The 25,144-nt window shown below is 39.2% G+C and overlaps 1 protein-coding gene and 1 non-coding gene across 8 annotated transcripts in view; one reads left to right on the top strand and one right to left on the bottom strand.

Annotated features, from left to right (window-relative positions):
- Window positions 1-25,144, top strand: part of MYO5A (myosin VA) — a 126,861-nt gene that overhangs the window by 35,577 nt on the left and 66,140 nt on the right. For all 7 annotated transcript variants that reach the window (XM_012801968.2, XM_023510112.1, XM_023510111.1 and 4 more), the window contains exons 9-17: window positions 1,461-1,726; window positions 3,051-3,132; window positions 7,041-7,181; window positions 9,287-9,412; window positions 18,446-18,529; window positions 20,807-20,968; window positions 22,027-22,124; window positions 24,253-24,339; window positions 24,428-24,536. In XM_012801968.2, the coding sequence (XP_012657422.1) occupies window positions 1,461-1,726; window positions 3,051-3,132; window positions 7,041-7,181; window positions 9,287-9,412; window positions 18,446-18,529; window positions 20,807-20,968; window positions 22,027-22,124; window positions 24,253-24,339; window positions 24,428-24,536 (1,155 nt within the window). The remainder of the gene's footprint in view (window positions 1-1,460; window positions 1,727-3,050; window positions 3,133-7,040; window positions 7,182-9,286; window positions 9,413-18,445; window positions 18,530-20,806; window positions 20,969-22,026; window positions 22,125-24,252; window positions 24,340-24,427; window positions 24,537-25,144) is intronic.
- On the bottom strand, window positions 104-210 carry LOC111723468. The gene has a single exon (XR_002771995.1). It is a non-coding gene; the product is annotated as a U6 spliceosomal RNA (small nuclear RNA).

Raw genomic sequence — 25,144 nt, 5'->3', positions numbered from 1 at the left:
GGATGCCCTTGATTGCCTTTTCTTCCCTAATTGCGATGGCTAAAACTTCCATTACGATGTTAAAGAGCAGTGGAGACAATGGGCACCCTTGCCTGGTTCCTGAAAAAATATGGAATGCTTCACGAATTTGCGTGTCATCCTTGCGCAGGGGCCATGCTAATCTTCTCTGTATCGTTCCAATTTTAGTATATGTGCTGCCGAAGCGAGCACAACAAGTCCTTTCTTCTCATGGATTCTGTTTACTCATTTATCAGTTAGAGCTGACGGTGTTCACCCTGCTTATTCCCCAGGAATCTTATCAGATTCAATAGATATCAATCAGAAGATGTTGAAAAGTAAAACTAACATGGATTGAATTAAACAAGTATTTATTGAACACCTACTCATGCAAGGCTCATGAGAGACTTTCTAAGAGTTACAGGGATATGTAAGTCCTGCAGAGATTTTAATCTAAGAAGTCACACAAATAACTATCAAGTTTAAAACCCCTAAAAACCCTTTAATGGCCTCCCACTACTCTCTGGATAAAGACCAACCATAGTGGTCAAGATTCAATTTGTTGACTAGCTAACTGATTTTCTGATTGACTGAATGAAGTCTCCCTAAGAGAGATGCAAAAAATACTATGAACAGTCAAAGGAAGAGGTTATTTTTTATTTTTTCTCTTTTTTTTGGAGACAGAGTCTCACTTTATCACCCTTGGTGAGTGCCATGGCATCACAGCTCACAGAAAACTCAAACTCTTGGGCTCAAGCAGTTCTATTGCCTCAGCCTCCCAAGTAGCTTGGACTACAGGCACCCACCATAACACCCGGCTATTTTTAGAGACGAGTTCTCACTCTGGTTCAGGCTGGTCTCGAACCTGTGATCTCAGGCAATCTACCTGCCTTGACCTCCCAAGTGCTGGGATTACAGGTGTGAGCCATCACACCCTGCCTGGAAGAGGTTAGTTTTTAAATGAGTCCTAGAAGAGATTACAAAATGCAGCCTAGATGCTGGTTTGATAGGTGAACATGATTATTATCACTAATTCACTTTGAGTGATCTTGGTGTTTGTTATAATAAAAGAGATCACCGAGTTTTATCTGTTCTTTTTTTTTTTTTTGAGACAGAGCCTCAAGCTGTTGCCTTGGGTAGAGTGCAGTGGCATCACAGCTCACAGCAACCTCCAACTCCTGGGCTCAAGCAATTCTCCTGCTTCTGTCTCCCAAGTAGCTGAGACTACAGGCACCTCCCACAATGCCTGGCTATTATTTTTGGCTGCAGTAGTCATTGTTGTTTTGCGGGCTCTGGCTGGATTCAAACCTGCCAGCTTAGGTGTATGTGGCTGGCGCCTTAGGTGCTTGAGCTACAGGCACCAAGTCGTTATTTGTTAGTTCTTTGTTAACATTTTCTGGGAAATTCTGATTTGATTTATCTGTTATAGGATGTAGGAAATAACCCATTGTCTCTTTTGACAGCCCAAGCATGAACCGCTTACCATCTTTTGCGACCTCATGGGTGTGGACTATGAGGAGATGTGTCACTGGCTCTGCCATCGGAAACTGGCTACTACCACAGAGACATACATCAAGCCCATCTCCAAGTTGCAGGCCACGAATGCCCGCGATGCTTTGGCCAAGCACATCTATGCCAAGCTCTTTAACTGGATTGTAGATCATGTCAATCGGGCTCTCCACTCTGCTATCAAACAGCACTCTTTTATTGGTGTACTGGACATTTATGGGTAAGTATGTTGGGCCCACTGGTCTGCTAGAGAGCATTTTTTTTTTCTAGAACTTATCTAGTAACTTTAAGTGGGTATTGGATTCTGTCTCCTACTGATAAAGAGAAGGGAAACTCTACCTGTGACAATTCAAGAGTAATTTAATGATGATACAATTCCACGTTGCTTAAAATTCAACTAAAAAAATCATTTCACATCTGGAGCTAATTTACAAAGTTAGTGAATGAAATTAATTGGTTTTTAGACTCTCATGGTAAATTATCACTGAATTTCTAAATATATAATTTAATTTGCCAGTTTGCCTTCTCTGGGTACCTTTCTTTAACTAGTGAAAGCCTTCTTGCCATTTGTTCTTGTTTGGTATCTAATTTTTCATTTTCTGGTTCAGTTATTCAAAAGAGCCTATGAGACCTCTATTTCTGTTTTCCTTCTATGTACGTGGCTTCATCATAATTCTGTTATCCTCACTGGGATTAGATGAGCCTCCCAAAACTCGTAGTGTTGAGCATCTCTGAATCCTGGGCCTTTAAAAAAACCTCTCTGTGCTTGGCTGATGCTCATGTGCTGGGTACATAAGCCATGTTACTGACTTGTAAACCTTTATGTTCTGTGGAATCAACCAAAGTGTCCATCAGTGGGTGAGGATGAAGAAAATGTGGTATATGTACACACCATGGACTACTACTCAGCCATAACAAAGAGTGAAGTCATGGCCCTTGCAGCAACATGGATTAAACTGGAGGCTGTTTATCTTAAGTGGAATAATTCAGAAATAGAAAGTCTAATACCTCATGTTGTCACTTACAAGTGGGAGCTAAGTAATGTATACATATGGATGTAAAGTGAATATTATGCATTGGAGACTTGGGAGGTTCGGGGCCAAGGAATGTGGCATGAGAAATTACCTAATGGGTACTCCATACAGTATGAGGGTAATGGTTACACAAAAAGCTCGGACTTCATCACAACAAAATATATTCATGTAACAAAACTGCACTTGTACACCCTAAATCTATAAAAATAATAAATTTAAAAATTAAAGAAAACTGGGCAGTGCCTATGGCTCAAAGGAGTAGGGTGCCGCACGGCCCCATATACTGGAGGTGGCAGGTTCAAATCCAGCCCTGCCCTGGCCAAAAACTGCAAAGAAAAAAAAAAAAGGAAAGAAAACCAAACCTTTGTCTTCACTGATGTGAAAAGAAAGTTTCACAATGTTGGGGAATTTCCCACTTCTTTCTTTCTAATGTATACCTACATGTTGAATACTTTTAAAAAGTTGTTTATTCCTTTTCTTCCCTTCCCATATTATTTTTTGCTATCACAGATTTGAAACATTTGAGATAAATAGTTTTGAACAGTTTTGCATAAATTATGCAAACGAAAAGCTACAGCAACAATTCAATATGGTAAGAATTTTCTTCCTTGAATAATATTCTGCTATATTTTCTTAAATTCCTGGTTCTTGAAATAAAGTTGTAAGTGATAATTATCATACGGGGTTTAGAAAAGCTAACTTGCCAAGGAACTGATGATTAACAAATGATGCAATATTAGAAAAATGTTTTATGGTCTAAGTGGAATTCAAAGTCATCCTTGGATTGTTGTCTGATAATTATGAAAATTTAAGGTAAATAGAAAAAGGCAGTAAATGTGTTAGGTAGGCGTAGGGAGTATGAAATATTGAGCCTAGGGCTATCCTTCAGTTTATTATTCTGTAGAGTTTTTACTACCTTAACTCTTATTTCTATATCTAAAAATCAGAACTTTACATATTCCCTTTTCAATAGTCTGAGACATCCACTGAGACAAAGGCAATGGGAATATTTGGAGAGTGACTTTTGTGAAGTAGTAATATTGAATATCTTAGAGAATTAACATGATGAAAGGTTTGTCGGTGCTTGAAAATGATGGGCAGCATGTTGTAATAATAAAGGGCACAGACTCTGGAGGTGAACTGCCTGGATTGGAGTCCTATTCTGCTTTGGTTTCCAGGGAACCTGGGGCAAGTTACCTGATCTCTCAAGGTCTTCGGTTCCTCATCTGTAAAACAGAGATAAAAATCATTCCTATCGTTTATAGTTTTATGGATTAAATGAATTGGGGTATGTCAAGTGCCCATCATGTGCCAGGCACAGTTTTAAGTGCAAGATTGGGGGTGGTTTACTAATGGAAGAAGATAGGGTGGTTTACTAATGGAAGAAGATATTAAAGATGATGAATCACCCATAGGATTGGAAGAGAAAAGAGCTAAAGGACAGGAAAGGTGCCCTTAACATCTTCATCTTATAAAGAAGGAGGTCAAGTGGCATGCTCTGTTGTTGATCAAAAAAATACAGAAATTTAAAGAAAAAGATTCAAAGTTGGTAAAAACCAAAAAAGGATTTGAACATGGTAATGTTGAGAAAATAACAAAGGAGCAGTGGGGAGGTGGTATGTCTAAATTTAGCCTCATTTATCTTATCACAAAATCAGTAGATGATATTTCAAATTGTAATCAGAAAGTATTCGGAATGATTGTATATGGAATAAATAAGATAAAAAAGAAAAAGAGAACTAGCTGATACTTCTATTCTTTAGAAGTATATAGGTAAATATGAGAAATAATGGCTAAGGGATTTAAAAATGGTTGCCTCTGGGTAGTGAGACTAAGGTTGGAGAGAGATGGGACAAGGAGGAGTTGTTTGTCATTATAAAACTTTTAGACTGTTTGATTTTTTTAAAGTATTGCATATACTTTGAAAAAATGGAACCATCTTTATTCAGCAAATTAAGCTGCTTATTACAGTGAAATAATTTAGAGGTGCTCTTAAAACCTTAGACTTAAGTGCTATTTCCATAATATGATTGGAGTAATTTTCTCCTCTGTGTAAGGAATGTTATAAGAACCTGTCAGAAACTGAACTGAGCATTACAATTTCTCAAGGTTTTTCTGAATGCCACAGCCTTGCGTGCTTTCCCAGTATATTTCAGCATGAGGTGACTGGAAATAGAGGAAGCAACACCAGGCCCTGTAGGAACTGGCTAGTTTGTTTCCCAGGGGCCTTTTAGCTCCGCAAGTCCTGCTTCCTGTCTCTAGCCACCTGTTTCTCCTTCTCTCTGTCTTCATACACACTTCCCTACTCCCATACTGCGTCTTTGCTTTCCTGCACAACTGCTACACTTCCTCTTAGTATCAGATGACGTATCTTTTCCTTCTAGTTGGTATATATTTTTCTACCTGAAGGTTACTGCTTCCTCACTCCCTTCAAACTTCCTGTGAACCCAGCAGTGTTTGGAATGCTCTTCCCATCCTCTTAATTTGCTTAGCTCCCATTCATTTTTAGCTTCTTTCGGCTTCAGCTCCCACTGCTAATTGCCTAATTATTTCCTTGTTTCCCAGTTCAGATACCTGAGAGAAAATCTGATTAACCTAGTTCATTTTTCACCAGCGATCTCTAGCCATTATTCTCACATATACCCCCTGGTTTAGTAAGCTGTTACTAGGAATGTGAGGTCTCACAGTGAAGAACATGGCTGTCCCCTGGTATGGGGCTGTAGATAGGGGGAGCTGGAATGAGAAGCACTGTGATAGACATGTTTAGTGCTTGGAGGCATTGCTGTATTGACCAAGGATCCCCTGCCATATTGAATCTTATGCCCACACTCTTTGACCATTGAGCATCCAAAATTTGAAACCCCATGAACCTCCCAACTAGATGTAGAGATGGTAATATAAATAAGCTCTATTTAAAGTGAAGAGCAGTACTTCTTGACCTTTTATAATTTATGTGCAGTATAGAGACTGCATATAAATTCATGAAATTTTAAGGTTGGTACCATTAGTTAGGGCATCTTGCTGACATGTGGTGCTCATTTGTCTTCTTGTTAACTGAAAGAATAGAAGAAATTAGCTATCTAATTAAACTAGCATGGCAGAAATATTCATATTGATGACCCATTTCTACTAAAGTGTATTCTATCAGGTTAGACTGTAAACACTGCAAATGAGGCAAGAGACAAGTAAAGGAAAGCAGAAGCCCCCTAAGAATGAATAGTGGTCCTTAGCATCTGTAGAAACTAGAAGATGAGGTGTCAGCTGTAACTGGCTGGGCAGTGCCTTGAAGCAGGAGCTGGGAGTTGGATCGCCCTTCCCATTTGGGCTAGTTGGGCCTGCATTCATCCTCAAACCCAGGTCACATAGTACTCCCCAAGGAAACCTACCGTGACCAACCTGTATCCAAATTAGATGAGGACTATATTTTTTAAATGGGTTAATATGAGGGTACATACAATTAGATTACATTATTTGTTTGTAAAGTCCAAGGTCTGAGTTGCGGTTGAGTCCTTCACCCAGGATGTGTGCCGTATCCACTACATTGTACCGGATAGGTGGGAACTAATTGAGCCTGCCCGCCTCACCTAAGTGAGGGCTCTTATTCTCATTACTCACGTTATTTACCTTTGTAATATCATTCTAGCTTGTAATTGTACTCCTTGCAATTATTTATTTCTGTCTGTTTCTCTCCCTCATCTCCAAACTCCACGAGGGCAGTGTCCACATCTATGTGGTGGACCATGTGCAGCCACTGGCTCACAGTATACAATCAATGCATACTTTTGCTTAAATGAGTGAAGGGAAATGAGAAGCAATAGTGAGGATGGTGGCTAAAACCTTTAGCAGCAATAGCAATGAAATGATAGGGGTTGTAGCTGCTTGAAGCACTGGATATAGCATCTAGAAAAGTGAAAATCATAGAGTCCTTGACTGGAGAGAATAATCAAAGTAGACACAAAAGACCAACCATTATCAAATTTTGAGATGCAGTCCTGCTCTACCCCCCAGGCTGGAGTGCAGTCTATTGTTGCCTGAAACTCCTGAGGTTAACTAATCTTCCCAAGTATAGCTGGGAGTACAGGTTTGCATCATCATGCCTGGCTAATTTTTAGATTTTTTTTTTGGTAGAGACAGAATCTCATGTTTTTACCCAATCTGATCTCAAACTCCTAGCCTTAAGTGATTCCCCCACTGTGGCTTCCCAAAGTGCTAAGATTATAGATATAAGCCACCATCCCAGGTCAATTTGTTAGCTATTTAAATCATTCATATACCTAGATTTATTTGTTCACGAAGAATGCTGTATAGCTGGGTTTTGCTGTCTTGTGGTTTTTATTTGCTTTCTCTGTGTAAATCATGATTCTTCCATGCGATTGCTATTGTTGGAGGACATGGACTATCTCAAATTATGTTGGTACCACCTTAATGTTTTATGTAAATATCGTTTCTTGGCTACATTCTTTATTATGATGATCAAGTAGTTTTTCTTTTTCATTTCAGCATGTCTTCAAATTAGAGCAAGAGGAATATATGAAGGAACAAATTCCATGGACACTTATAGATTTTTATGATAATCAACCTTGTATCAATCTTATAGAATCTAAACTGGGTATTCTAGATTTGCTGGATGAAGAATGCAAGGTAAATATAATTTTCTAGGGTAATGTAGTCTATCCAAACATATGTATCAAGGTCAGCAGATAAGTGGGTTCCAGCAGAGATTCATCAGTATATTATGAGATGCTGTTGTGGCGGCAAGTGGGGGGGAGTCACACTAACTTTCATTTTGAAGGGATGGTAGACCCCAGACATTCTAATTACAAGTGAAACTAGGAGAATTTCTTTTCTCTTTTCAGCTGATTCTAAAAATCTGGGAAAATTTGACATTAGATACAGTTATTACAATTTTAGTCACATTTGTTGTAAATGTGCTCATACATAGTACTTTTTATTCAGTGATAGAATTTATTTAAAGATGTAAGAAATTAAGTAAAGGACCAAGTTTGATTAGTAGTTTTAAGTAGCCATATCTTAAAATTGATTAGTTCTCTTTTATTACTGACATATATGATAGGGATGGAGTGGTAGGTTTAATACTTGAAGATGCAGCATGTTAGAAAAAATACTGTATCTCCAGCTTTACCACTAACTGAGTGATCTCAGGCAAACCTATCTTTTCTCTCAATTTCTCTTTAGTTTATATGCAATAAATTACATCTTGCCACAGTTGATCCTCCTGAGCATCTAGACATGTTTGCATGTAATGGAAAGGTTCTCTCTCTCACTTGAAGTTTAAAAAGTATACAAAACAAAGCAAAAATGGCATACTGCTTATTACCTACCAAATAGACAAATATCAGGCTGAGCATGATGGCTCACACCTATAATCCCAGCATTTTGGGAGGCTGAGGCAGCAGGATGACTTGAGGCCAGGATTTTCAGACTAGCATAGGAAATGTATCAAGACCTTGTCTCTACAAAATATTAAAAAAAAATTGAAAAAAATTTACTGGGCATGGTGGTGCTCATCTGTAGTCCCAGCTACTCTGGAGGCTGAGGCAGGAAGATCTTTTGAGCCCAGAAGTTAAAGGTTGCAGTGAGCTAAGATCACTCCACTGTACTCCAGCCTGAGTAATAGAGTGGGACACTGTTTCAAAACAAACAAATAGGTAAGGTTTATCTTGATACCTTTCATTTGCAAATACTAAATGAATGTTGCATGTACCCCTGATGAAGGGCATGAATTCCTACAAAATATTTTATAGGAAATTTCACACCATTTATCATAGTTATAAACATATATGCCTTTTCATTCAAGATTAGAAGTGCTGAGAATTCAACCTCTGAATGTACTTGCAAAAGTTTTCAAGTGTATATGTACATGTAAGAAGAAAGCTGTGACAGTTGTCATAATAACAAAAAATCAATAACCATCTAGTGGCCAAAAGTAAGAGAATACTATAATTAAGAGGAAAAAAACTCAAGAAACACATAGTATGATCCCATCCATGTACATATTTTAAAGACAGAAAGAGAAAAGGAAGTTGTAGGAAATGGCAAGAGGCAACTACTCTCTATTTTACACCTTTCTGAATTATATAAATATTTCACTATGTATAGATGTTGCCCTTTATTAACAGAACTTTAAGAACATACACAATAGCCATGATATTTCATCTTTTTTTGTGAACCTTTGTTGTTTTAAGAGCAGGTTCATCAAATGTTTATTTGATGATTCCTGGAATAGGGAGATTGAGTTACTCAAAGAATGGGCTGGATCACCATGGGAAAGTGTTAGTCATACTCTTCATTAATAATTGGTTTTGAAGGGCAGCGCCTATGGCTCAGTGAGTAGGGTGCCGGCCCCATATACCAAGTGTGGCTGGTTCAAACCCGGCCTCGGCCAAACTGCAACAAACAATAGCCGGGCGCTGTGGTGGGCACCTGTGGTCCCAGTTATTCGGGAAGCTGAGGCAAGAGAATCCCCTAAGCCCAAGAGTTGGAGGTTGCTGTGAGCTGTGACACCATGGCACACTACGAAGAGTGACAAAGTGAGACTCTGTCTCAAAAAAAAAAAAAAAATTGGTTTTTGGCCAGTGAGAGAGAAATTTAGAAGGAAAGAATTCCTAACTGAATATAAATGTTCTTAGGTAATTTTTAAAAATGGCCTCTTGGCAGCTGATACATTAAAAGACTTTCAATATTCACGTTGTTTTCTTTCTTTCTTTTTTTTTTCCTGAATATAGATGCCTAAGGGAACAGATGACACTTGGGCCCAAAAATTGTACAACACACATTTGAACAAATGTGCTCTTTTTGAAAAGCCTCGTCTATCAAACAAAGCGTTCATCATCCAGCATTTTGCTGACAAGGTAAGAAACCTTTGTATCTTGTTTTCTTTTTGAATATTTAAGATAAATGTGGGGGAAAAAAAACAGTACAGAGGTATAGGGATTCCAGTTCAAGAAGGCTGTCTAGGTATAATTAATGTGTACATCTTTCACAGAAGGGAATCAGAATCTTAGTGAATAGGTAGTAACATTTCAAATAGATAGTCTAAGAGAAAATATTGGAACTTGATAGGAAAGTGACAGAAAGTAGAGGAGTGGGAAGTCACACCCCTGCTCTGCTGGGATTGGAGGGAAGATGGGAGAAGTTCCCTAATGAGAGGAAAGCATGAGGGACAGATCCTGGGGTTCCATACTCCTGCCAAGGACTTTTAAACTCCTAGCTATGGGGAAGCCCTTAGACCTTTGCAGGCCCCCAGACTAATGCAAGGAGCTGCCACATTGCTCAAACCCACATGAAGTCCCACAGGCTTTTGAGCCCTGACTTATTGAGACAGCTCAGATCCCAGATGTCTCTGACCTGCTCAGGGGCCTCCACCATTGTTGCCACAGCAGCAGGGTCACAGAGGAAGTGGGAAGAGTGGGCACTTTCATATGTCTCTAGGACAGATAACCACAGCCACTGCTGAGGGAGGCAGGTGCAAGCATCTGTACACCCCACACTGCCTGCCTGTATTAAAAAAACCTGCCTTCCTGATGGCAAGTTAATAGAACAACTGCCTTTCCCCCTACCTGAGCATTCCAGTTGCTGCCAGCTGCCATTCTGAGAACTCAGTCCCAGCAATTTGACCCCTACCACTGCCAGCAGCAGGTCAAGAGGCAGCTAGGGATCTGGGTGCATTTGTGCCCCCAGGACAGAGAGCACTGCTGCTGCTGAGGGAAAGAAGTGTGATTCCAATCATGTACCCTGCAGCAGTCTGCCTCAACTGAGAGGGACCCACCCTCTCTGGTGGCAAGCCTGTCCCTGCCTGAGCATTCCAGCTGTAGCTGGGTGGTACCATTCTAGCAGCCAGTCTCCAGAAGTCTGTTCTACATTCTCCACCCTGCCTCCCACTAATCCACTAAGAGGAGCCTACCTTCCCTGGTCCAGGCCTGCAGCTCACCTACCCTGCCCCAATTTAAGCAGTCTATGAGCAACCAAGAGATTATCTTACTTTCCCTCATATAACCAGCACCTGAACCCAAGGAGGGCTGAGGACAAGTTCCACAGCCCAGTCCTGATCTGGTCCCCACAGGACTTGATCAGCTAACTTAGTCCACCACTGCTGGCACTTGAACCTCTCCTAGGGATTTGAGCTTGGGCCATCCCAAGTTGCCAGCAACACTTTATAGCTTGTACTCACTTGAATGTACCACAAGACAGGGTTCCTCTCCCTCTCTACATAGAACAGCAGGGTTTCACCACAGAGAACACGGGAGCCACAGAGCTGTCTTTTTTGGACTAAGGGAAGAAGTTCTGCCTTGTAACCATTTAGGTGAAGAGAGTAGCATTTTTTGTGACTCTCAGTGAGGTTAAGACCTGGAGGTCACTCTGTCTGACTGAACTGAAAGTTACAAGCCTTGGGATAGGGTTATGATAGCAAAGTAAATTGCCTTCCTGCCAGCTCAAGATGTGGAGCTGACGTACCCTTACCCCACTGTGGAAACCTCAGCACAGTTCACCAGGAGTCCCAGTACCCTCACTCGTCTGTCACCTAAGTTACATACTCTCATTGGGATATCTGTGGACAAGGTTGAATGGTCCAGTTCTACACAGCATTGTCCTTCCATCTGGGGCTGAGCAGGGAACTCAGAGCATCAGCATTCCATAGACTGGTCTATTACCTGAAACAAAAAAGAGTAAACAACTAGTAAACAAAGTTCAAACATATATCCACTGGCATTTGGAGCTTCTGACTCTTACCTGTCAGTGTGCCTCTTGCCCCTGAAGGTTGAAATGCACAATCCAGTATAATACTGCTGAAAGAGATGAGTTTCCTGAGAACTCCACAGTTACAGTCCTACAGAAGATAGTGAGCCTACTCATATGCCCAGTACATCTACCACCATCAGCATTTTAGAAAGCCACTATACAAGGTTAAGAGTTCCTATAACCAAGGAACTCACACACTTTGGGTGGCCCCTGAAACCACCCGAAATTGAAGCCAAACAACCTAATACAACATAATTCATAGGCATATACTCTAGGGGAAAAAATAATAAGATATTTAAAGAATTCATTTAAATGAAAGTCAATTCAAAAATAATAAGTAATAGCTTCTCTAGATGATAAGGAACCAGTGTAAGAACGCTGGCAATATGAGAAAACAATGTTTTGACGCACCCAGAGGATCACAGTAGCTCTCTAGCAATGGATCTCAACCAAAATGAAAATAATTCATTACATGAGTGAAAGATTTACTAAAGCGATATTTAAAAACAAACAGAATATCTGGAGATGACAGATTCTTTGATGGAATTGCAAAATGCATTCGAAAGTCCTCACAATAGAATAGGTCAAGCCAGAGAGAGAATTCCGGAGCTTAAAGACAGGTCTTTTGCATTAACCTAGTCAGATAAAAATAAAGAAAAAAGAATTACAAAAAGTGAACAGGGCAGTGCCCATAGCTCAGTGGGTAAGGTGCTGGCCACATATATCCAGGCTGGTGGGTTCAAACCCTACCCGGGCCAGCTAAACAACAATGACAACTGCAGCAACAGTAAATAAAAAGTGAACAAAGACTTTGAGAAATGTGAGATTTTGTAAATCGTCCAAACCTATGTGTCATAGGATTCCTGAGGGAGAAGAAGAAAGTGTAAAAAGTATATAAAACCTTTTTGAGGGAATAATCGAGGAAAATGTCCCTAGTCTTACAAGAGACATAGACATGCAGATAGAAGAGGCCCAGGGAACACCAGGGAGATACACTGCAAAAAGGTCTTCACCAAAGGATGTCATCAGCAGACTAGCTAAAATCTACTAGAAGGAAAAAAATTTAAAGTAGCAAGACAAAAACATTTAATTACCTCTAAGGCAAGTCCACTGGACTAACAGCTGACTTCTCAGCCAAAGCCTCATAAGCTAGAAGAGATCGAGGTCCTAGCTTCAATATTCTTAAAGAGGAGAACTATTAGCCATGAATTTTGTATCCCACCAAACTAAGTTTCATAAATAAAGGAGAAATAAAGACTTTCTTGGATAAGAAAACGCTAAGGCAATTTGTTACCACTAGACTTGTTCTGTAAGAAATGCTCAAGGAAGGTCTAAATGTGGAAATGAAAGGTTAGTGTTTGCTATCATAAAAACACATGAAAGTGTAAAACTCACAGCTCTTACAAAGACAGTTTCACAATGGAGAACACAAAGCAATTAGGTAAAAATCAACATTATGACAGGAACAGAACCTCTCATATTAATATTAACTTTGCACATAAACTAAATGCCCCACAAGAAATAGATTGGTGGAATGAATAAAAACTCACAATCTGAATATCTGCTATATTCAAAAGAATTGCTTAACTTTTAAAGATCCTTATGGACTTAAGATAAAGCGGTGAAAAAATATTCCATACAAGTGAAAATCAAAAGTAAGGAGGAGTGGCTATGCTAATACCAGATAAAAATGATTTGAAATTAACATCAGTAAAAAGAAAGAGGAGGCTCTTATATAATGATGAAGGAATCAATTCAATAACATAAAAATCCTAAATATATAAGCACTCAACACAGGAGCACCCTGATTCATAAAACAAATAATGCTAAACCTAAGAAAAGAGATAGACAACAATACAGTAATAGTAGAAGACTTGAACACCTCCATTGATAGCATGAGACAGGTCATCCAGATAGAAAATCAACAGAGAAACACTGGACTTAGACTCTAGAACAAATGGACTTAAGAGACATTTATAGAACATTCCACTCAACAATTGCGGAAATACATTCTTCTTACATGCATAGAACATTTTCCAAGATAGATCATATATTAGGCCACAAAATAAGTCTCAATAAATTAAATAAAAATGAAAATCATATCAAGTACCTTCTCAGAGCACACTGGAATAAAACTAGAAATCAATTCTAAGAGGAACTCTCAAAACTATACAAATACATGGAAATGAACCTGCCTCCTGAATGACCTTTGAGTAAACTACTAAATCAAGATTTAAATTTTTTTTAAATTAGTGAAACTAATTGCAGTTTATCAAAACTTCTGAGACTTAGCAAAAACAGTGCTAAGAGGGAAGTTTATAGAGTTAAATGCCTATTTCAAGTGTTGAAAAATCACAAAATAGCAACAAAATGTTGCCCTGAAGAAGGTAGAAAAACAAGAACAAACTAGACCCCAAACTAGAAGAAGAAAAGAAATGATAAAGATCAGAACAGAACTAAGACATCAAAACTGAAACAAAAATTTAAAAAAAGAAAGCAAAAGATCAACGAATGAAAAGGTGGTTCTTTGAAAAGATAAACAAATCAATAGACCACTAGCTAGATTAAAAAATTCAAATAAGTTCAATCAGAAATGAAAAAGGCATTATAACCAATGCCACAGAAATACAAGAGACCATCCAAAACTACTACACACATTTTTCATCCACAAACTAGAAAACATAGAGGAAATGGATGAATTCCTGGAAACATATAACCTCCCAAGCCTGAAACAGAAAGTAGATATTCTGAACAGAACAATAACGGATAGTGAGATTGAATCAGTAATAAAAAACAATCTCCTGACAGCAATAACAACAACAAAAAGCCCAGGGCCAGATAGGTTCACAGTTGAATTCTATCAGATATACAAAGAAGAACTGGCACCAGTCCTACTGAAACTTTTTCAAAAGACTGAGGAGGGAATACCTCCCTGATTCATTCTACAAAGCCAATATCACCCTGATACGAAAGCCAAGAAAGGACACAATAAGAAAAGAAAACTACAGACCAATATCCATGAGGAATAGAGATGTGAAAATCTTCAACAAAATATTAGCAAATCAAAGCCACTATAAACAAGTTTCATCCCAGGGATACAAGGATGGTTCAACATATGCAAGTCTGTGAATGTGATTTACCACATAAACAGAACTAAAAACAGAACCAATATGTTCATCTTAATAGATGTAGGAAAAGCATTCTATAATAATGCAGTAATGTACACAGTTATGATCTAATAAAAAAAGTAAAACCCAGCATGCTTCATAATAAAAGCCCTTCGTGAACTAGGCATAAAAGAAACACATCTTACCATAATAAAAGCTATATATGACAAACCCACCACCAACATCATACTGAACAAGGAATGGTTAAAAGCTTTCCTACCATGAACTGGAACAAGACCAGGATGCCCCCTTTTCACTACTTATAGTCGACATAATACTAGAAATCCTAGCCAGAGCAGTCAGGCAAGGGACCAGAAGTAAAGGGCATCCAAATTGGAAAAGAGGACATTAAATTATCTCTGTTGCTAATGCTATGCTCTTACACCTGGAAAACCCTCAAGTCTCTTCCAAAAGATTCCTTGATTTGATGAATGAATTCAGTAAAGTCTTCGGTCACAAAATCTGTACACCAATCAGTGTATTTTTATATACCAATAATAACCAATCTGAGAACCAAGTTAAGAACTCAATCCCATTTATAATAGCTGCAAAAAATAAAATAAAATACCTAGGAAAGATCTCTCTCTACAAGGAAAACTACAAAACATTGATGAAATTATATACAAACAAATGGAAAAATATCCCATGTGCATGTATTGAAAGAATCAAAATTGTTGAAGTGAGCATACTTCATACCTTCAAAGCAGTATGAAGGTTCAGTGCAATTCCTGTCAAAATACCAACGTCATTTTTCACAGAATTAGAAAAAAATCCTAAAATTTATATGAAACCAAAAGTGAGCCTGAATAGTCAAAGCAATCCTAAGCAAACAGAACAAATTCAGAGACATCTTATTCCCTGATTTCAAATTATACTACAAGGCTGTAGTAACTAAAACATTATGGTACTGGCATAAAAGTAGACACATAGACCAATGGAACAGAATAGAGAACTCCAAAATTAAGCCATGTGCCTACAGCTAACCTTTGACAAAGCAGACAAGAACATACACTGGGGAAAAGGCACCCTTTTCAATAAATGGTGCTGGGGAAATTGGATAGACATAAGCAGAATAATGAAACTAGATTTCTATTTCTTTCTGTATATAAAAATAAACTCAAGATAGATTGAAGACTTAAATGTGAAACCTGAAGCCATAAATTTCTAAAAGAAAATTTAGAAAAAACTCTTCTGGATGTTGGCCTAGGCAGAGAATTTACAATTGACCCCAAAACCGAATACAACCAGGACAAAAATAAACAAATGGGTCTAAACTAAAAAGCTTCTGCACAGCAAAAGAAATAATCAACAGAATAAATAGTCAACCTACAGAATGGGAGAAAATGCATGCGAACTATGAATTTGACAAAGAATCCAGGATCTCCAGGGAAACTGACACAACTCAGCATGGAAAAAAAACCCAGATGAATCTCATCAAAAAGTGGACAGATGACATGAACATATATTTATGAAGAAGATATACACGTGGCCGGGTGTAGTGGCTCACACCTGTAGTCCTAGCACTCTGGGGGGCCGAGGTGGGGAGATTGCTTGAGCTCATGACTTCCAGATCAGCCTGAGCAAAAGTAAGCCCTGTCTCTACTAAACTAGAAAAACAAACAAACAAACAAACAAAACCCCCAACAAACTGGGGCATGAGGATTGCTTGACCCCAAGAGTTGGAAATTCCTGTGAGCTATGATGACATGGCACTCTACCCAGAGTGACAACTTGAGACTCTGTCTCAAACAAACAAAGAAAATAGATATACAAATAGCCAATAAACATATGAAAAAATGCTCAACATCACTAGTCTCTAGAGCAGGCGTTCTCAAACTACTGCTCATAGGCCACATGCAGCCCGCCTAGGACATTTACCCAGCCCGCTGTGTTTTTGCCACTGCTGCCTGTCCTGCTTAGCAGCTGACTCGTCCCAGGGCCTGTAGTCCAGCCCTCCAACAGTCTGAGGGACAGTGAACTGGCCCTCTGTTTAAAAAGTTTGCAGACCCCTGCTCTAGAGAAATGCAAATTAAAAACCACAATAGGGTGACGCATGTGGCTCAAAGGAGTAGGGCGCTGGCCCCATATGCTGGAGGTGGTGGGTTCAAACGCAGCTCCCAGCCAAAATAAATAAATAAATAAATAATAAAAACCACAGTACATGTCATCTTACTCTAGTCAGAATGGCCATTATTACAGTGTCAAAAAACAATAGATGTGGTCTCTCTTGCCTTCTCTCTTTCATGAGAGGGACCCACTTCCAACTCTCTTTGGAAGTGCTTTAAACTTTCTCTTTGTTCTTCCTAAATAAAATCTCTTCGTTACTCTGGGAAAAACAAAACAATAGATGTTGGTACAGATACAATGAAAAAGGAATGCTTATAAACTGTTTAATGGAATGTCAATTAGTACAACTGCTGTGGAAAGTAGTATGGAGATTTCTCAAACAACTGTAAGTTGATCTACCTTTCAATCTAGCAATCCTATGACTGGGTGTTTAACCAGAGGAAAAGAAGTCATTATATCAAGAAGATACCCATATTTGAATGTTTACCAAAGTATGATTTACAATAGCAAAGATACAGAATCAACCTATGTGCACACCAACTATTGAGTGGATAAAGAAAATGTAGTATTTACATGTGTATATACCATGGAATACTACTCAGCAATAAAAAAGAATGGAACAATGTCTTTGCAGCAACCTACATGGAATTCGAGGCCATTATCCTAAGTGAAGTAACTCAGGAACAGAAAATCAGATACCTTATAAGTGGGAGCTAACCTATGAGTACGTATGGTCATATAGGGTGCAAGAATAGACATTAGAGACCCCAAAAGTGGGAAGATTAGGGGAGGGTGAGGGCTGAGAAAATACCTATTCAGTACTATGTATATTTTTGGGTGATGGGTTTACTAAAAGCCCAGATCTCATCACTATCGAATCTATCCATGTAATAAAACGACTCCTATCCCCTAAACATATCAAAATAATAATAATAAATTCCAGTTTAAAGCTTTTTTAAAAAGAAGTATTATCCATTCATTTATTTTGGCTGATGCCTGCATTCTTTAGGACCCAATAGGAAAAGCAATCTTTATAGTTTTTTCTTTTACCTAAATTGAATTATATGCAAAATGAATATGGGTCTGCTATCCTCTATCTACAATTATGAAATTCAGGAAAGTCTGAAAACCATATCTTTTTATACCTCAGCAGCTAGACCTGATCTTTGACCTGAATTAAAATAAGGTTACTCATAGTCTTTATTTATCCCAGTTAGACTAGATATTCAGTGTAAACCTATTAATGTATTTGGTTATAGATTGGTGTCTCAGACCCTGCTGGAGGTATTATAACATGGTGTATGTATATATTACATTTCTAAATGTCTCAAAACCTTTGAGTTCTAAAGCATGGCTGATCTCAAGTGTTTCAGAGTTGAGATCGTGGATTTGCATCATTCTCTGTGATTGATGTGCTGGGTCCTTTCTGATAAGGCCGACTATCTTGCTGCTTCATAAGCTCTCGAGTATACCTAGCAAATCAGGAGCCATGAGACTAACTTGTATTTCAAGAAGGTATAGGGTAGGCTTTGGGTTAGGCTTCCTAGAGTTCATTTTAAGGAGATATATGGAGTCAGCTTTGGAGGAGCTTTTTTTGGCTAGCCTAAGGGAAGAGAATCTATTTCTTATTAGTCTGCTTACCTATGAATTGGGAGGATCATTTAGGCCACAGTTACTCAGCACTATCATTGTTCTCTAAGAAAAAGTATTTGGAGAGTTTTCCTCTAAGAGTTAACATATTATTCCTGATAATACTTCTTACTATGAATGATACTGGTTTGTTAAGGAAGACTGATATTATCACTTTGCTGAAAGCTGGTCATATAGTTTGAGCCTAATAAATATTTTTGTTGTTGATGATATTTAGTTAAAAGTTTTATCAGTGAAGGAGATCTTTCCATGTGTTTTCAGGTGGAATACCAATGTGAAGGCTTTCTTGAAAAGAATAAAGACACCGTTTTTGAAGAACAAATTAAAGTTCTTAAATCAAGCAAGGTAACCATGGAGAGGCTTACTCTAATCAGGATATATTCAATAAAATGTTAGTTATGGAAGCATTAGCTCTTAAATAACAATAATAATTGTTTTTCTAACAAAAACTTTTTGTTTTTAATTTATCAAATATATGGAACTTGCAGTGTGTCAGGTCCTGTTCTAAATGTCTTACGAATGTCAACTCATCTGATCCTTATAATGAGGTGGTATTATTCCTTTCATGTAATGGATGAGGCATCTGAGGCACAAAGACTTTATGGCTAATGAGTTTTCAAGCCAAATTGAAACTCGTCTTCCTCTGAATCTGTGCTTTTAACTACTGTGCAATATTGTCTTTCAGTTTTATTTGAAATATTACCTCCACAGTGGCTCTAGATTCTCTTATGCCTTTGTGAGAGACTGTGAGAGAAAACAGTTTTTTTGCTATGTCATGTAAGAGGGCAGTTCTACAAACATGTCCTATGACTCCATCCTGATGGAGATCAGTCTCTGTTCACCATTAAGTGCAGTTCCAAGTATGGCCCAAAGCTCTTTAAAATTATTTTTCTTAGGCATTGATACCAGAAACACTGCTTTCCAGTGGGGAAAGAGTATTCCAGATGGCAGGAATTATGCCGGCTATACTACATTATTAGGTTGACTCCTCCCTCTACACTTTGACCTTCATTCATCCAGAAAGGATGGGGAGGGAAGCTCAGCTCAGGAAGCCAGTTATTTAGTTCAGCAAAACGAATATTCGTTTATTCAGTAAAAGGTAAAAATCTTCATGTAACTTCTATTCCAGTACTGACTGGTACTCCTTATTTTTCTGATTTATTCTATGAGAATTCCTATAACTTCAGTGTAATAGTATATGAACATTTTGATCCTTTTTTTTTTTTTTTTTTTGCAGTTTTTGGCCGGGGCTGTGTTTGAACCCACCACCTCCAGAATATGGGGCTGGCGCCCTACTCCCTTGAGCCACAGGCACCGCCCTTGACCCTTATTTTTGGAATAAAACCTTTTTCCTTCAATTATTTTGGTAATATAAAAATTATATGAAGACCAAATGTAACTTTTGACTCTCAGAAATGAGTCAAAGTATCTAGAGCAAAATTCAGGTTTTTTATTTTTTTCTTAATTTAGCAGGAACTGGGCATTAATGCTTTCTAACTTTTTTTTTGGCCGGGGCTAGGTTTGAATGCACCAGCTCTGGTATATGGGGCTGGCGCCCTACTCCTTTGAGCCACAGGCATCACCCTGCTTTCTAGCTTTTAAGATTGATATGTAAGAGAAAATTCCCTTATTTTATTAAGTTAAAGATCTTTATTATTTTGTTTTATGAAGAGTGATAAAAACTATGAAATTCTAGTGTTACCACTTTGCCAAAGTAATTTGCCTTAAACAGAGGATGCATAGGTTCTTCTTCTAGAGGCACCTTTAATCAGTTTTCTTTATTCTGATTTAGTTTTCTGACTAGCCAATGGGTCCTCAGAAGGTAGTATGCATTCTGATGACTCACTTGGAGTGACTGCCAGTCTGCGTACTAGCATTTCTGCATTAGAAGTGGGGAAGTGTACGGTTTACCTAACATGGCTTGAAGGCCCAGAAGCCCACCCTTGGGGTGTGAAATTTATAATCTCTCTACACCTAATCGAAGCAAGTATAAATATATAGGACTCTATAGTGTTAATTTGTTTTCTTGGAAGCACTAATTTTAGAAGATGAATATTTGTTATGTGGTTTTCTTTTTTTTTGAGATAGAGCCTCAAGCTGTTGCCCTGGGTAGAGTGCTATGGCATCACAGCTCACAGCAACCTCTAACTCCTGGGCGCAAGCGAGTCTCTGCCTCTGCCTCCCAAGTAGCGGGGACCACAGGCGCCCGCCACAACACCTGGCTATTTTTTGGTTGCAACTGTCATTGTTGTTTGGCAGGCCTGGTCTGGATTCGAACCCACCAGCTCAGGTGTACATGGCTGGCGCCTTAGCCGTTTGAGCCACAGGCACTGAGCCTTGTTATGTGTTTTGAGGGTAGTCAGTCGTTTTGATTTTGTTTTCTCCAAACATGCTTGTAGAATTGTTCCTTTTTTTCACCTATATATGAGTACCATTTATCTCTCCTTCCTTTCAAATTGTTGGCACCTAACACAGATACTGATTATTTCTGGAATGTGTCTCTGACAGGATGCCTAAGGAGGGGCGTCACTATTTACTGAAAGTTTGTGATATTTCTTCTGTGAAGATTTACATTTGAATTTGAATTTGGAGTGTAATTTCCTGTAACTGTTTCTGACTCAGTTTAAGATGTTACCAGAACTATTTCAAGATGATGAGAAGGCCATCAGTCCAACCTCAGCCATCTCCTCAGGGCGCGTACCTCTCACCCGTGCTTCTTCCAAGCCTACCAAAGGCAAACCAGGCCAGACAGCCAAAGAGCACAAGAAGACAGTGGGGCACCAGGTGAGTTCAGACACTGCTGCTGCTGTGCTCTTGCCCCTCTGGCTTACTGAAGCCTCAGGTCTTCCTTCCGCTTCAAGGTAGGATCCTCAGCTGGGGAGAGGCTAGAACTTTTACTGTGAGATCACATAACACCATCCACTCAAGCTTCTCTCCACCCAGTTTTAGACCTGTGACTCTGCATAAGCCTTTCTCAAAATTATTTCTCTCCATCTTAGTTATTCTAGTGCACATCCTCCCTCTTGGACAATTGCCTTTGTGGTTGTACAGAACATTTATCAGCTACTTCAGTCAAGAAATGGGTATTCTGCTTTCTTTGGTATCTTGTGCTATGTGGGAGTAGAAACATTACACATAGGCTTAGTACCTAAGCCAGGGTAGGGCTTTGGATGGGAAGCTGAGTGCTGCTCAGTTTGTTTTCCTATGATGGGACTGTGTGCCCAGTGTAGATAGGAGCAGGGCCTGACAGGCATCCCAGCCTCCAGTCCTGATCCAGTAGAGACCCTGTCCCTAATGGTAACCCTTCTCTGGTTGTCCTTTCCCATTCTCCCACTCATCTCCTATACTCTAATTAGCAGTTCTCAACCTGTGGGTCGCGACCCACAGGAACTGTATTAAAGGGCTGCAGCATTAGGAAGGTTGAGAACCACTGCTCTAAGTCATCTGCTACTTTTTTCAGTGTATAACAGCAAAGTTCCAACTTTATTTGCTTAAATAGCCTTAATATTCTTAAAGCAAGGTTATATTGTTAGTCATGTATTATTAAGCTTATAGAAGGAAGCTACAGAAGCTATATTAAAAAGGGAAATAGGGAAAATGGATAGGAATAGAGCAAATGTATATTTAACAGGGCAAGCACAAAAATGCTAAAGTTTAGGCAAATTTTAACTGAAAGCCCTAGCATTCTTGTTTAGTAGCAGTTCCCCTTCTGAAGATGGGTCAGGTTCATAGGTGGCAAAGTCATCTCCATTAATGCCATAGGAAGAGAATTTTAAATTGTTTTGTATCGTCTTTGACTTTTGACAAAACCTTGATGCCCCTTTCTGCCCCTGGTCATGCAGTTCCGAAACTCCCTTCACCTGCTTATGGAGACACTCAATGCTACCACCCCTCACTATGTGCGCTGTATTAAGCCTAATGACTTCAAGTTCCCATTCACGTAAGTATTTCTTAACTACTGAATTAAAAAGTGCCCATATACCATAAGGAGTAGCAAACCAACATGCGGAAAAATAATTAGGGTAAATCTTGATGGCTGACAGAGGGAAACTACTAGTTAGTAGAATTTTTTTCAGTTTTTGTTTCTTTTTGAGAATGTGAGAACAAATTAGCAGTTAGACTTCTGAGGATTTGAAAAGTTGGGGTTAACAGAGAATTTCTAGTTTCATTTTCTGTTTTGAATTTATCCCATACTGGGCATGGTGGCTCATGCCTGTAATCCCAGCACTCTGGGAGGTGAGAGGAGGGCAAATTGCCTGAGCTCACCAGTTCGAGACCAGCCTGATCTAGAGTGTGACTCCATCTCTAAAAATAGCTGGACATTACAGCAGGCGCCTGTAGTCCCTGCTGCTCAGGAGACTGAGGCAAGAGACTCACTTGAGCCCAAGAGTCTGAGGTTGCTGCTGTGAGCTATGACGCCACAGCACTTTACTGGGGTGAGACTCTGTCTCAAAACAAAACAAGAAAAGAATTTATCCCAGTTCAAAATTTTCCAGAACTTTTTTGGTTAATTTGGGTGTTAGTTAAAACCAATTAAGGGGGCTTTGGCAAAGGCTTTCTTGCTGCTTGTCAACTGTTGAAACGATCAGAGAAGTCTTCTTTTACCAACTTTTCATCTTACTGCAAATACTGTGTATGAGGAGAGAATAAATCTTTCTGGATTTTTTTCTGAAAATGGAAATATTTCTCTAATTTAAAAGTAATATACATACATTGTAAAAACAATTTTTAGGAAATGTAGAATAGTATAAAAATAAATGAAAAAGCATCCCCACACCCAGAGAGATAGCTGTTGTGAACTGGCATAGATCCTCCTTGGCTGACCACTATCCCTTCCTTTCCTGTCCCATGTGCATGTGTAGGTTAGGGTTGGAGAAAGTGAGGGAGAGAGAGACCATCATTGACAAAAGGGATGAACTCAGGCTGTAATTGCTATTTTGTTTCTGATTTTAATTTAATAGACTATGGACACTTTCCATGATAATATATAGAAATCCACATCATCATTTTAATGGCTCTAGAGTATCGCATTGTATAGATATACCATCATTTTAATTAATCCCTGTTGGCAACCGTTTAGATAGTTCCAACAATGTTGTAATAAACATCTGCTGCCAAACATTGTTGTGTATTTGTCTTGATTACATCCTTAGGAGAATATATTTCTAGAAGTGGAATTTGTAGGTCAGAGACCAGACACATTTATCAACTTTTACCCCTTCTCCATAAGCAATGAGTGCTCGTTTCATGAATCCTGCTAATCCTACTCTGGAGATCGTGTGTTAGACTGGAGCGCACTTCTGAAAGATTGCCATCCTTCCCTTCTTGTCACCGAGAGTTCCTTTCTAGAGGAAATGAGAAGCAGGAAGAAGCTGGTGCATCTGGGCTACTCTGCTGGCCAGCCCTAGGGACCATGACTTCCATTAGCCACCTCCATCTCCCGCCACCAACAGAACAACTGAGGAGATAGCACAGGAAAAGAGTCCACAGAGCTTAACTAGGGAGTAATAGGACCAATCATCTGATGGAAGGGAAACCTTTCCTCTTCCTCTGTTAGTGTCAATTTAACTGTACGATACCATTTGTCTGGTGAAACAAATATAAAATGTTATACAAAATTAAAATGTTTTTCACTGATGCAGACACTATATAAATGCTTAATATGTACACAATTAATAGCTTTTAGGACCATGTAATTTGTCCTTCCTGTTGGAGGGTTTTTCAGGGCTAGCCAGTCTTTTTTCTAGGGGAGCTATATATATGGTGAGTGAATGAATTCTGAACATTTCTAGAGGGGCCATGCCGTGTAACAAGTGTGGAAAAAGTAAAGGGCAATTTTGAATTTTTTAAAAAATATGCTCAATGGACTTTCTTATGAGTTGGTGGTATGAATCACGGGTAATATTTATGGCTCTTTATTTTTACTGTTATTTACGTCCCCCACTTTGCATGTTGATTTCTGCTCCAACTTTTGAGTGCTTTAAAAAAATTAAAACCCAGACTGAGGAGAGTAGTTTGTGGCTGCAGGTAGGTTCTCTGTGGAGTAATGACTTTCACTGTTACGCTAGGTTTGATGAGAAGAGGGCAGTGCAGCAACTGAGAGCGTGCGGTGTCCTGGAAACCATCCGAATCAGCGCGGCAGGCTTCCCCTCACGGTGAGCCTGGCATTTGTCAAATGCAAGGGATCCTAATGGGTGAGAATCCTAGTTCTTTAAATAAGTGATATGGTTTTCTTTTTTATAGGTGGACTTACCAAGAATTTTTCAGCCGCTACCGTGTCCTAATGAAGCAAAAAGATGTGCTGAGTGACAGAAAGCAAACATGCAAGAATGTCTTAGAGAAACTGATAGTGGTGAGAAAGAGTTCACTTACTTTTGTCTGCAGATGTTGGCCAAAAGCCTGTGGTCCTGACCTGTGGGAGCCCTGGGGACTCCCATGCCAAATACCACTAATTCAGATTTTTGGGGGGTGGGATGTGGAGTGGCACATGGTCTTGGAGGTTGAGGCCCACTGTGTTGAGAATGCTAGAACTAGTGAGGATGGTGGTCCACTGTCAGGAAACAAAATTTTGAAGGCACCAGGCCAGAGTCTGTGTGATTAGGAAGAAGGAAGTCTTGTTCTCGGGTAATGTTCTTGGAAAGTAATGCATTTTAAAGATAAGTATAACATACTTTAGTGTCTATATGTGTGGTTGTCAACCTTCCTAATGCCGCAGCCCTTTAATACAGTTCCTGTGGGTTGCCACCCACAGGTTGAGAATTGCTGGTCTATATCAAATGCTAGGCGAGTGGGATAAAAAAATCAAAGGCAAGCAAAGCCACATCCAGCTGTGGGTAGGAGGAATGATTTCACAAAAGAGGTATATTTTGGGTCAGGCCCTGAAGAAAGGGTCAGGTTGTACAAAAATGGAAGGAGTCTGGGCACAGTGGCTCATGCCTATAAATTCAGTATTTTGTGAGG

The sequence above is a fragment of the Otolemur garnettii genome, unplaced genomic scaffold (genome assembly GCF_000181295.1).
Source record: "Otolemur garnettii isolate 467f Iridium unplaced genomic scaffold, OtoGar3 scaffold00011, whole genome shotgun sequence".
NCBI lineage: Eukaryota > Metazoa > Chordata > Mammalia > Primates > Galagidae > Otolemur > Otolemur garnettii.
This window is presented reverse-complemented; position numbering and strand designations above follow the sequence as displayed.